The following is a 13835-nucleotide window of genomic DNA, read 5'->3' on the forward strand; positions in this document are numbered from 1 at the left end:
ACATGCCGTGAACCCCTCGGTCAGCTGATGAGTCTCAAGGCCAGACCCCAGACTCCATCACCTAGAAATTGAGGATGGGGGCAGAGCAGGACCCGCTGCCGCTGAGTCACCTGACCGTGGAGGGACAGCACTGCGCCCCCACGTGAGGAGCCCTCGCGCAGAACCTGGGGCGCCCGCAGCCCAGGACGCAGGCGAATCTGGGGGTGGGGAGCGTCCCCAGGTGGGGCAGGTGCCCAGGTGAGGCGAGGTCTCCTAGTGGGGCGAGTCCCCAGGTAAGCCCTGGGGCGGGCACCGACTTCCCCTAACGCTTCCTCCCGGCAGCTTCGTCCACGTCCTCACACCCCACACCCCGCACCCCGCAGAGGTCCTTGGCCCGGCCTCGTCCCGCCCCCTGACCCCGCCCCGCGGTCCCACCCTGGATCCTGGCCCCGCGCCTCGGCCGTCGGCAGCCACAGCGCGCAGGCGCGGACAGGTGTGCGCCGTTTGAAAGAATGGCGCCGGCGGGGCGGCTGGTTCTGTGTGAAGAGAAGATCAGGGGGAAGACCGGGCTGGCGCCTCACCGCGGCCTGGGTGCGCGGCGGGCGGCGGGCGGCGGGCGGCGGGCGGCGGGCGGCGGGCGGCGGGCGGCGGACGGGCGGGCGGCGGACGGGCGGGCGGCGCTGGCCGGGGGCGCGAGCTTCACGCCGAGGTGTCGGCGGACCGGTCGGGCCAGAGGTGTCGAAGCGCGACCGCGGTTCCCGAACGGTCGCAGGCCTGGGGGGGCGAGGGTGAGGGGTGGGCTGCGGGGCAGGCCGGGAGCGGGTGGGGAGCCCGGAGCAGCGGTGGGGTGTGAGGGGGCAGGCCTGGGGGGGCCCGAAGTGGGGGAGGCTGGGGGAGGGGCTGGGGTTCCGAGCTGAGTCCCCGGCGAGGTGGGGGCCAAGCTCGCCCTCGCAGACTGCCCGCGGGGAGCTCTTCCGGGCCGGGTTTGCTGAGCCCTTGCGGCAGTGCTTTCCGCCTTGACTGATAAGGTCCCTTGGGCTTTCTTTCCCCGATAAAAAGGTGCGTTAGGCTGATCTCCTGAAAGAGCTTGGAGCGCCTTCGTGTCGGGAGCAGGAGCGCGCCCTCCTTTTGTAGGACTCCAGGGTGTCCCGGGCGCTGCTCCTCCTGTGCTGAGCAGCTGTGGGCCCATGTCCTGAGCGATACGGGTCGCTAGTTTTCTGTTTTCCTGTTTTTGTCTAGTTTTGTCATCCACGTAATGCCCAGCTCATGAAATAGTTGGTAAGTTGCCCCTTCTGTTTTCCAGAAGAGATTGTGTGAAACTGGTGCCGGTTCTTCTTTGTTTGATGGAGTTTTCCAGTGAAACCTTATGGGCCTGGAAATTTCTGTATTTGAAGCTTTTAAATTACAAATTCAGTTTCTCTAGTCGTTATAGAACTGTTTGTATCATCACCTTCATCTTAGGTGAGTTATAGTTGTCTGGGGTTTTGCGAAACTGGTTCATTTCATCTAAGTTGTTAGATTTATGTGTGTAGAGTTTGTGGTATTTCCTTATTAGCCTATTAATGTCTCTGGGGTCTGTAGTGATACCCTTCTTCCGGTCCATGTTATTGGTCATCTCTGTCTTCTCTTTCTTGGTCTTTCTGGAGGTTTATGAAGTTCATTAATCTTTTCAATGAGCCAACTTTTGTTTTTTCTCCATTGGTTTTCTGGTTTCAAATTTCATTGATTCTGTATTCTGTATAATTTTCTTCTTTCTGCTGCTTTGCATTTATTTTGCTCTTCTTTTTCTTGATTCTTGAGATGCAAGTTTAGATTTCTGATTTGAGACCTTTTTTAATATAAACATTTTAGTGCTATAAGTTTCCCTCTAAGCACAACTTTAGCTGAATCCACAAGTTTTGTTATGTCGTATTTTCATTTTCATTTAGTTCACTGTGTTTGTTTATTTCCCTTGACTTCCTCTTTGACCTAGGGATTGTTCAGAAGTGTGTTCTTTTCATTTCTGTTTGATTGGAGGTTTTCCTAGTTTGTTTGGTATTTTTTTCATTTTGTTATTGATTCTGGTGTGATTCCATTATGGTAAGAAAACATACTCTGTATGATCTTAATTGTTTTAAATTTGAAGTTTGTTTTATGGCCCAAGATCTGGTCTATAATGTTCCAAGTGCACTTGGAAAGAATGTGTACTCTGTCATTGACTGGAAGTGTTATTCAAATGTCAATTTGATCTTGTTGACTTGTGACGTTGTTCAATTCTTTTGTATCCTTGCTGATTTTCTGTCTAGTGATTCTCTTAATTATCAGAAGAGGGGTATTGAGACCCCTGACTCTAATTGTGGATGTGTCTATTTCTCTTTTCACTTAAAGATCCTAAATATGTATGCACCAAAGCTGTGCTATTTGGTGCATACATATTTAGAATTTTTATGTCTTCTTGTTGGGGTGACCCTTGTAACATATGTAGTATTATTCCTCCTTATCCCTGATAATTTTCTACAGTGAGATATCCACTTTATCTGATATTAGTGTAGCCACTCCAGCTTTCTTTGGTTTGGTGTTTGCAGGGTATGTCTTTACCCATCTATGTGCTATTTCACCTTTAAACCTACCTATATTATAATATTTGAAATGAGTTTCTTGTAGACAGTGTATACTGTATATCATTTTTAATCTACAGTGCCAATCTCTATCTTTTATAGTGTATTTAGACAATTTACATTTAATGTGTTAATACAGCAGAGCTTAAGTGAGCCATTTATTTTTTTTTCTGTTTGTTCCCTTTGTTTTTTCTTCTTTTGTTTCCGATTTCCTGCCTTCCTGCGGTTTACTTGAGTATTTTTGTCTATTCAATTTTGATTTATCTATTATATTTCTGAGCATATCTCTTTGTATAGCTTTTTTAGTGGTTGCTCTACAAATTACAGTATACAGTATGTGATTTAACACAGTCTACTTGTGTAAATGGTTTACTACGTCAGGTAAATATAGAAATTTTACCGCCATTTAGGTTTCATTATCTTCCCACTTTATAATTTAGTTGTCTAGACATTTCCCCTGCATACCTGAGAACCACAGTAATGATAGGACTTTTTCTTTTTATAGTCATCCAACAGTTTAAATAGCTTAGGAGGAAACATTGACCCACATGTTTACCTGTTTCATTATTCTTTCTTCATTCCTGATGTCCCAGGTTTCCTTCTTTTATCTTTCCTTAATGTTTGAAGATCTTTCTTTAGCAGTTATCTTAGGGAGGTGTGCTGGTGACAGATTCTCTTAGTGTTTCTTCATTTGAGAATATCTATATTTCACCTTTAGTCCTGAAGGCTGTTTTTGGTGGATATAGATTTCTGAGTTTAAAGTTCTTTTCTTTCAGCAATGGAAAAATGTGAGAGCACTTCTTTTGTTTCAGCACCATGGTTTCTGAGGAGTAACTCCCTGCCATGGGAGTTGTTTCTCCTTCTGGGTAATGCCTCTCTCTCTGGTTGCTCTCAAGATTCTTTCATTGTCTTTAGTGTTCAGAAGTTTGATTCTGATGTGTCAGTTTTTGCCTTTATTCTGTTTGGGGTTTTCTCAACTTCTTGAACGTGCAGGTTTATGTGTTTTGCCAAATTTGGGAAGTTTTCAGCCATTATTTCTTTAACTTAAAATTTTTTATTTTTAGCCATACTGTTTTTCTCTTCTTCTTGAAACTCTGATTGGATCTCCACTGGGACCCCAATGACATGAATGTTAGATTGCTTTTTCTTCTTCCACAGGCCCCTGAGGCTCTGTTCATTTTTTTAAAGTCTGTTTTCTCTCTGGTAGTCAGATAGGACAATTTTGTTCAGTTTATCTGTGCATTTTCTCTCTTTGAATTTTTTCCTCTGTCATCTCCATTCTGTTATTGAGCTGCTCCCATGGTTTTTTGTTTGTTTCTTTCAGTTATTGTATTTTTCATTTCTGAAATTTCTATTTGTTTCTTCTTTACATCTTCTGTTTCTTTGTCAAGAATCCCTATTTTCTTATTTGTTTCAATCATGTTCATAATTGCTCATTGAAGTATTTGTATATCAGTTGCTTTAAAATCCTTGTTAGGTAATTCTAATTTCTGTCATCACATTATTGGTATCTATTGATTGTTTTCTCTCATTCAGATTGAGATTTTCCTAGTTCTTGATCATTTTTGATTGGTCATTTTGATTGGGACTCTGCTTCCTATTTAAATCTCGTTACTCAGTACTGGCACTGCCTGGGTGCTGCCTTGTTGCTGAGGTGGTGGCCAGGCCCCTGTCACACACATAGCATCTGCAGATGCCTCGTTACAGCCAGTCCAGGGCAGTAGTCATGTCCACTCACACTGTTCTGGTGCTGGCCACTGTGCGAGGCCAGGTGTATGAGGTACATTTTTTTTTTTTTCTTGGCGTTGGGCTGGAGTGGGGCTGAGGTTGTCAGGAGTCTGTCCTGCAAGGCCATCCCTCCTGGTACTTTGACCACGGACAGCAGGCTTACCCGTATCTTTTGGTAGGTGTCCATGGGTGTTTCTGGGTGGCCAGCTTCTCTTGCACTCAGATTGGGATGTATAGGAGACAGAACAAAACCAACCCTCAGTGCTTGACCATTTTCTTCAGGTCCCTAGACAGTCCCCACGCTTCAGAGTTGCTTCCCGTGTTCTTGTCCAGGGTTTTTAGGTCTAATAAATGGGGAGGAATAGGGTGAAATGTGTCTCCTCTGTCTTGTCTGGAGCTGGAAGCCCAATAACCAGTTTCATATGTAATCAAGATGTGTTTTAAAACAAAAGTTCCTGGGAGGATACTGGTGTATCCAGACACAGTGTCTTTTTCATTACAGAAGCTGACTTTTGTAGTGATGTTTGTCTAACGGCTGCTTACTGGGTGTGCTACCTAGAGGTGTTGGGTGCACCTCGTGTGCAGCTGGCCCTCACCTGTAACCGCGCGGGTGGTCAGGTCAGCTACCGAATGGGTTTCAGATTGTGACCCCTGCACAGAGGCCCACAGGCAATGGGGCGGAGCAGTCAGGTGTGGAAGTGGGAACCCCCTTAGGAGGGTTTCTTGGTGAGAGGGTTTTGGAGGGAGAATAAATTATTGCAATAATTTATTTTCAATAAAATAATAAAGTTAAAATCTCTTAATTTTCTCTTCTTAGCTGAACTTCGGTCATTATCTATTCCTGGAACTTACCAAGAAAAGATTACTCACCTAGGAAATTCTTTGATGAATTTAACAGGTCTAAAATCTCTAGATCTCTCACGAAACTCCTTGGTTAGTCTAGAGGTAAGTTTTAGGTTTGTTTCTTGAAAGAAAATTTATTGCTATCAATAGCAGTGGGTAGTACATTTATGGTAAAAAAGGCAGTCTGTTTTATGACTATGCTTATAATACTTGTAAGCCATACACTTAACAGTGATTGTAAGTTTTGTGCTGATTTTCTTGTGTTTGCTGTGAGCTGGATTTCTTACACATCACATTATGTCTTCGAACTACTTTAACAAGAAGTCACAGCTCTCTGATGAAGACGGTTGTTTCCGTAAAGGAAATAAGATAAGGCCCGACAGACGAATGTGTGCATGCCAGTCACCCTTCATCCTGTATCAGCTGTCGTTTTCTTTATCCACACTGAGCTTCACATCTGTTTATATCTGACTCTTGGCGGCCTCGGGCCCTCGAATGGCTTGCGTGCCTGACGCAGCAGGCGCTGGTCCCCGTGAGGGAGTAGGAAGTCACCCAGGCGATGGCGAGTGGGACCGCCCTGCGACACTGCCAGGGCTTCGGGTGGGGAGAAGGAAGGCGGGCCGTCACTGCCCTGGAGCAGGACCTCTCGGTGCCCCCAACCCGGGGGTTGGGAGCCCGCTCAGAGCCCGTGCGAGTTCCAGCCGGTCCAGGCTGCCCGGGTGCTGGCTCATCTCGGCCCCGTCCTCTCATCTGTGAGATGGGCGCAGCGGCACTTGCGCTACCAGGGCTGCGTGCGGAGGGGGTGAGGTTAGTGCGGGTCGCTCCGCTCGGCGCGGGCTGCGGCCTCGCAGGCCTCGGCCGTCCTCTCCCCGCGGTCGGCGTGTGGCCGTCGCCCCGTGGCTGAGCGGACCTTTCCCCCTCGCTCTCCTGGGGACGGCGCGTGTGCGCGCTTGTTAGGTTGGGGGCTGGTTCCTGTTAATGTGTGTTTCGGCGCGTTTGTCCTGGCAGGGCATCGAGTACCTGGCGGCGCTGGAGCGCCTCAACGTCTACCGCAACCGCATCTCCTCGCTGGCCGAAGTCTTCCGGCTCCGCTCCTTAACGGAGCTCACGGAGGTGGACTTCCGGCTGAACCCCGTGGTGGAGAGCAAGCCTGACTACCGCCTCTCCGTGGTGCACACGCTCCCGCGCCTCCGGCAGCTGGGTAGGCCAGCCGCAGCCCTGGCCTCACTTGGTGCTGCCCGATGGGTGTCTCGTGTTCTTGGGGTGATGGCGCTGTTGACCCTTCTGGAAAGGGAGGCTGATTGCCTCTTCTCACAGGAGAGCTGCCTGGAAGGTGGCAGGGAGCCCCTTCCTTGCGGCCACAGATGGCTGCTGGGCCAGGGGCGCAGGCATGGGCTGGCTCTGCTTTCCAGCTGGTGCCCTGTTTCCTGGCATGGGCTCCTGGGCGTCGTCTCAGGCTCAGCTGGACAGCTGGGTTCAACCTGGTGTTATGTCCACCTGGGAGGACACGGGCGAGAAGTTCGCTGTGCCACGCCCTCCCCAGGTGACAGGCACGAGGGTGCGAGGTCCTGTCGGCAGGCGCAGCCACCACCTTGGCTCAGTGGCCCGTAGCCGTAAAAGAAGCGGATCGCTCAGGCTCGCAGGCCGGGCGGCCAGGGTGCCCACCAGCCGTGCCAGTCAGGAGGGTTGTGCTGGGGGAAGCCACGGCGTCTTCCCACCCACTGTCCCAGCTCTCAGGAGCCACTTTGCTGTGAGCAGTGTGGCCAGGGCACTGCTAATGCCCCCCCCGCCCCGCCCCCATGTCGCACTTCCCGGGGAGAGAGCTGGAGCGTGAGCCCGAGGGCATGCTGGCCTTGGAAACCCTGGGGAAGGAGGGGCTCAGAGTCTCGGAGTGTGAAGTGCTGATTAGTGGTGCAGCGGTGTCTGATTGGAGGAGGGTGGTCCTTCTGTGCCCCCAGTGATCATGGTGCGTTCTCCATCCTGAGGGCCCTCGACTGCCTGGGGAGGCTGGGGGGCTTTCGGGGCGTCTCCACCTCCCAGGCACTGAGCTACCAAACCAAAATGAGACCCACATCATGGCAGCACCTGCCAGGTAAATGCTGGGCTCCGTGGTGGGCAGACCATGGCTCTTGTCCTTTCAGGGTCTACCAGGGCCTGTAGACACCCCGCTGGCAGCACCTCTCAGCCGCACACAGCTTCTCTCATGAACACCCCAGCTGCGCGTGTGCGTTGGCTTACCTCCTGGACCCCGGTCCTGGCGGGCCGTGAGCTCTGGGGAGCCTGGCCGCACCGTTCGGCTGTGCCTGCCTGGGCCTAGGGGCACCGACCCCCAGGGGCACGCTGTTTAGTTTCAAACCTACTTAGAATTTCAACATTTAATGTTGATTTTTAGATATTTGGGAGGATTAAGTCCTTGTGTTCTAACTTTTATTTGACTGTTAAGTATCCTGTAAACAATTGAATTTGACTCTTTTTCAGAAGCATGACAATCCTTATGGAAAGTTTTGCAGTCTTCAGTCTTAAATCATTTGTTTCCGTTTGTGATGAAAGTTTTCAATTCAGCCTTAGACTGCTCGTGTAGAGAAGGGGTTGTGAGAGCCTTCCCACACGTGAAAGGTGCTTTCAGACGTGAGGAAGGAGCAGAATTGGAGTCAGTCAGTGCGGGAGTGCGGAGCTCTCGGAAGGCCCTCCCTCCCAGCAGGGTGCCGCGAGAGCGATCTGGGTGCGCCCTGGGCCGAGGTCTGGGAGAGTGCCGCAGCGAGGAGAGCATGTGGTCTGGCGGAGAAGGTGGGCTTACATCTGATTTTAGTCATACTGAGTTTGAATTTAGAGTGGAACCGTCCAGAGAAGGATGCTCAGAGTAAGGGACGTGGAACTGCAGAAGCAAAGTTCAGGCTGGGCAAGTAGAGTCACGTGTTGTCGGCACGAAGGCAGCGTCCAGGCCATGAGACGGGAGGCCCCAGGCTGGTGTGTGGTGGATGGCGTCCCTGAGAGGACAGAGGGGCTGCTGGGGGCGTCCCACGTGCGGGGCGGGGCTGCTGTGCGCTGGCCACACCTGTGGAAGTGGGTACTGGGCACCTCCTCGTTCCCTCGTTTCTCACTGAGCTGGTGCACCTCCCGGGGTGCCGTGGGCTAAGTGCTTCCTAGGAGCTCTGTGGCAGCCATGGCAAGTTCCCGAGGGCCGAGCTCCGGCGTTTGGGAGGGGAGCCCCCCTCAGGTGCTTCTGAGGAGGTGCAGTTGTGGACGAGTGGGGTCTTCTTGGGCCCAGGGCACACATGGGAACAGTTTAAACTTGGCTGTGTCTCCTGTTCTGGTCCTGAGGATCTGAGGATGTAAACCCTGGGCGCCAACACACGGCCAGGGTGTCTTCTCTCCAGTGTGTTCAGGCTCCTCGCCCACAGACACTTGCTAGGGGTGCTCAGTGTGGTTTGGGAACCTCGCCCAGCACCCAGGATGTGCGTTAAGAGGAGATGAGAAGGACATGCCTGCGTGAGAACTTGCTTGTGTGTTTCCTTTCCTGCCTCCGGGGCATCTGAGGTGCAAGCCTGGTGTGAGCTGCCGGCCCTCTGGGAATCAGTGCTCAGCATTTCTGGGAAGCCAGATGTAGCCCCCAGAGCCCAGCCTTGCTTTACTGGGTCTGCCCAGTGATCTGGGGGATGCCGTGGCGGGGTCAGCCCTGAGGGGAGGGAAGGTCCCCAGAACAAGGGGTGGCAGTCCTGGTCACACGCCATGTGTGGCTGGCTGGGCGAGGGGGCACCTTTAGTCCTGAGGGGAGGCCGGCGGGCACACCGCGGGGTTTGGTTTGGGGCCCTGCCACCTGCCTCGTGCTCTGCTAGATACTCTGCGGCATCTTCTCCCTAGATGACCGCCCTGTGAGGGAGCGTGAGCGGAAAGCATCCCGGCTGCATTTTGCTTCGGAGGAATCGCTGGACTCAACACAGAGCTTCCCAGCTGTTTTCAGAGTCGAAAGGTATGAACAGGAGTGGTATTAACTAAAGTGCTGATTGCCACTTAGAGGACAGACATCCAGGGGAGCGTGGGGAGAAGCGCTGGATACCAGCTGGCGATCAAGGAGACTGTGGGACAGCCTCTCTTCCTGTCGTCCACGTTTTCTATATGGTATTTTTTTAAATATTTAAAATGTTTATTAAAGTAATGGATGTAAAATATGTGGCACAAAAGGCCTGTGGTGGGAAGCAACAGTCCTTTCTCTCTACTCCTGGCCCACTCCTCAGAGGTGGCCTCTTTCCCTTCTGTAATTGCTTCTGCTTCCAGGTTCTGTTTCAGTTACTTTCTGATCTCTAAACAGTGCAGACCCTTTGCCGTTTCTGGATGTGAGCACTTTGAGCAGATCTGACAGCTGCCGGAGCCGCCTCTTCCCCACCCTGGCGGTGTCAGTGCTTGGGCTCTGCTCCTTCCCGTGTTCTCTTTCAGTGCTCTGTGACCAGGGCTCCCGCTCTGCTTTGGCTGGGCTGTGGGAGCCTGTGCCCGGCTTCTCACCACCTCCCAGCTCCTGCCGTCTGCATCTTTATGTCTAACTTTAGATTGTCGGGGTGGGTAGTGTTTAAATGTGTTCTGAAAGCATATAGTCTTCATGTGTGTGGTTGATTCTAAAGGGTAGAAGTCAGTCAATGGTGTTTACCTTGCTTGTGATGTACGAGGAGTATATACTCCTTCTTGTACACCATTTTGATTTGTTTGAGGCTTTTAATAGTTTTCTTTCTCTTGCATTGTATGCCTTAGCTCATCTGTAAATTTCTCTAATGTAGAGGTCGACCGACTTTTTTTTGTAAAGGGCTGGAGAGAATATTTTCAGCTCTGTGGACCATATGATCTGTGCTTCAGTTTCTAAACCCTGCCTTTGTAGTATGAAAGCAGCTATAGGCGATACATAAACTAATGATTGTGTTCCAATAAAACTTTACTTACAAACACAGGCAGTGGCTCAGATTTGACCTGTGGGCCATACTTTGCCAACTTCTGTTCTAAGATCAGTTTCAAATCTCTAGAATCTCTTCCCTCAGATGCCTCCCTTGGAGCTCCCCTCCCCTCACTTCCCTATTTCAAACCAGACTAATTGCTGGGTAGACAGCTGCACGTGGTACCCTGCGGAATGGTCTGTGTATTGTGTACCCCAGATTCATATGCTGAAATCCTAACCCCCGGCATGATGGGTTTAGGAGGTAGGGCCCATGAGAGGTGATTAGGTCCTGAAGGTGGAGTCCTCGTGAATGGAATTGGTGTTCTCTTATGAAAGAGACCCCACAGAGCTTTCTAGCCCCTTCCGCATGTGCGTGAGTTTTGTGAGTCACGTGGTGTCAGTCTTCTGACTTTGTCCTCCTTTAATATTGAGTTGCCAATTCTGGGTGTTTTTCCTTTCCGTATAAATTTTAGAATTAGTTTGTCAATATCCACAAACTACCTTGCTGGGATTTTCATTGGGATTGCATTGAATTACAGATTGAGTTGGGAAGAAACTGACATCTTGACACTATTGAGTCTTCATATCCACGAACATGGAATATCTCTCCATTTATTCAGTTCTTCTTTGATTTCATTTATCAGAGGTTGGTGATTTTCCTGATATAGATGTTGTACATATTTTGTTAGATTTATACCTTAGTATGTTCTTTTGAGGCTAATTTAGGTTTTTTAATTTCAAATTCCAGTTGTTCATTGCTGGTATTTGACTTGTGTACAGCTGATGGTGACAAAGTACCACAAACAGGGTGGCTTAAAATAACAGAAACTTACTGTCTGACAGTTCTTAGGCTACAAGTCTGAAATCAAGGTGTTGGCAGGGTTGCTTCCTTCTGGAGGCTCTGGGAGAGAATCCATTCTATGACTCCAGCTCCTGGTACTTTGCTGGCAATCTTTGGTGTTCCTTGGCTTGTAGATGCCTCCCTCCAATCCTTTTCTTCATATGGCTGTCTTCTCTCTGTGTCTTTTCACAGAACTCCGCATTGTGCGTGCCTGTCCGGTGTCCACATTTCCCCTTTTTATAAGGACACCAGTCGTATTGGTTAGGGCTCCCCATAATTTCCTCCTTTTAACTCGATTACCTCTGTGAAGACCCTATTTCCAAATAAGGTCTTATTCTTAAGTATGGGGTGTTGGGACTTTGGCATCTCTTTTTTAGGGGACACAATGCGACCCATACATCTTGAATTTTACAATCTTGCTATAGTCACTTATTAGTTCCTGGAGTTTTTGTTTGTTTTCTGGTCGATTCTTTGAGATTTTCTACATAGATGGTTGGTATGTCATCTGTGAACAAAGATAGTTTTATATCTTCCTTCCCAATCCGTATACCTTTTATTTCCTTTTCTTGTCTTATTGTGTGAGCTTGGACTTCCGGTACAGTGTTAAAAAGCAGTGGGTAGAGGGGACATCCTTGCCTTGTTCCTGATCTCAGCAGGATAGCAGCTGGTTTCTCACCACCAGGTGTGATGTTAGCTGTGGGCTTTCATAGGTGTTCTTTATCAAGTCGAGGAGGTTCCCTTCGATTCCTAGTTTACTGACCACTTTTATCATGAATGGGTATTGGATTTTGTCAAACGCTTTTTCTGCGTCTATTGATATGGTCATATGACTTTTCTTCTTGAGCCTGTTGATGTGATGGATTACATTGATTTTTTTCAAATATTGAGCCAGCTGTGCAAACCTGGAATAAATCCCACTTGGCTGTGGTGTAGACTTCTTTTTATACATTGTTGGACTCAATTTGCTGATACTTTGCTGGGGATTTTTGCATCCGTGTTCATAGGAGATAACTGGTCTATAGTTTCCTTGTATTGTCTTTGCTGGTTCTGGTATTAAGATAATGCTGCCCTCATAGAATGAGTTAGGGTGTATTCCCTCTGTTTCTGCTTCTGTCTTATGGAAAAGATTGTAGAGAATTGGTATAATTTCTTCCTTAAATGTTCAGTAGAATTCACCAATGAATCCATCTGGACCTGGTGTTTTAGGAGGCTATCAATTATTGATTCAAGGTCTGTAATAAATACCCGTCTGTTCAGATTATCCATTTTTCCTGGTGTCGGTTTTAGTAGATTGTGTCTTTCCAGGAACCATTCCATTTCATCTAGGTTATCACATTTGTGGGCATAGAGTGTCATAGTGTTCCTCTGTTATCTTCTTGATGTCCACGGAACAGTTCCTGCTGTGCTCCTTCTTTTAATTCTGATATTAGTAATTTGTGGCTTTTTTTCCTTAGGTAACCTGGTGGCATAGAGGTTTTTCCATTTTGTTGATCTTTTTAAAGAACTAGCTTTTGGATTTGTTGATTTTTTTCTTTTTTCCCGTTTTCAGTTTCATTGATTTTTGCTCTAATTTTTATTATTTCTTTTCTTCCTCCTGCTTTGGATTTAATTTGTTATTTTCTTAGTTTCCTAAGCTAGAAGCTTAGATTATTGATTTTGGAGCTTACTGCGTTCTAATATATACATTCAGTGTTACAAATTTCCTTCTACGCATTGCTTTCACTACATCCCACAAATTTTGATAAGATATATTTTCTTTTTAACTTAGTTCAAAATATTTTTATTTTGAAATATTTTAGTTCAAAATACTTCTTCTGAGATTTCTTTGACTCATGTTATTTGGAAATACGTTGTTTAATCGCCAAGTTTTTTGAGATTTCCCAGTTATCTTTCTGTTATTTATTTTATTACTAGTTTAATTCCACTGTGTCCTGAGAACAAATACCACATGATTTGTTTTCTTTTAAATGTGTAAAAGTGTGTTTTATGGCCCAGAATGACTCTATCTTGGTGAATGTTCCATGTGAGCTTGGGAGGAATGTGTATCCTGTTGTTTGGATGAGGTAGATGTCACTACATCCAGATGATGGGTGGTGCTGAGTTCACCTATGTCCTTGGTGACTTTCTGACTGCTGGATCTACCCCTTTCCGAAGGAGAGGTGTTGAAGTGGATCCATCCATTTCTCCTTGAGTTCTATCAGTTTTTGCACCATGTAGTCTGATGCTGTCTTATTAGGCGCAGACATGTCAGGGGCTGTTATGTCTTCTTGGAGAACTGGCTACTTGTCCTCACATCATGCCCCTCTTTATCCCAGATCACTCTCCCTGCTCTGAAGTCAGCTCTGTCTGAAAGTAATGTAGCTACTTCTGCTTGCTTTTGATTGGTGTCAGCATGGTCTGTTTTTCTCTATCCATTTACTTTTAATCTATGTGTCTTTATATTTAAAGTGGGTTTCTTTAGGTAACATGTAGTTGGGCCTTTTATTTTGATCCATGCTGACAATCTCTGCCTTTCACTTGGTACATTTAGACCACTGATGTTTAAAGTGGTTATTGATACAGTTGGATTAATAGCTGCCATGTTCGCTGTTGCTACTTGTTGCCCTTGTTCTTTGTTCCTATTTTTGTCTTCTGATCTTTTCCTTCCTTTTGTGATTTTAAATGATCATTTTATGATTCCATTTTCTTTCCTTAGCATATCAGTTATACTTATATTTTCACTTTTAGTGGTTGCTCTGGAGTACACAGGACAGGCAGACCTCGTTTTTTGTGCTTTGCTTTATTGTGATTTGCGGATATTGTGTTTTTACAGGTTGCAGGTTTGTGGCAACCCTACATCAAGCAAATCTGTTGGTGCTGTTCTTCCAATGGTATTTGTTCACTTCATGTCTCTGTGTCACATGGTAATTCTTGCACTATTTCGCAC

At 47.8% G+C, this 13835-nt stretch overlaps 1 protein-coding gene across 1 annotated transcript in view; it reads left to right on the forward strand.

Annotated features, from left to right (window-relative positions):
* The first annotated feature begins 491 nt into the window (after positions 1 to 491).
* Positions 492 to 13835, forward strand: part of CEP72 (centrosomal protein 72) — a 32971-nt gene continuing 19627 nt past the window's right edge. Inside the window, 4 exon segments of the mRNA XM_057539723.1 lie at positions 492 to 570; positions 5122 to 5249; positions 6156 to 6348; positions 9009 to 9117. Of these exon segments, the coding sequence (XP_057395706.1) occupies positions 492 to 570; positions 5122 to 5249; positions 6156 to 6348; positions 9009 to 9117 (509 nt within the window).

This window comes from Balaenoptera acutorostrata, chromosome 2 (genome assembly GCF_949987535.1).
Source record: "Balaenoptera acutorostrata chromosome 2, mBalAcu1.1, whole genome shotgun sequence".
In the NCBI taxonomy this organism is placed as follows: Eukaryota; Metazoa; Chordata; class Mammalia; order Artiodactyla; family Balaenopteridae; genus Balaenoptera; species Balaenoptera acutorostrata.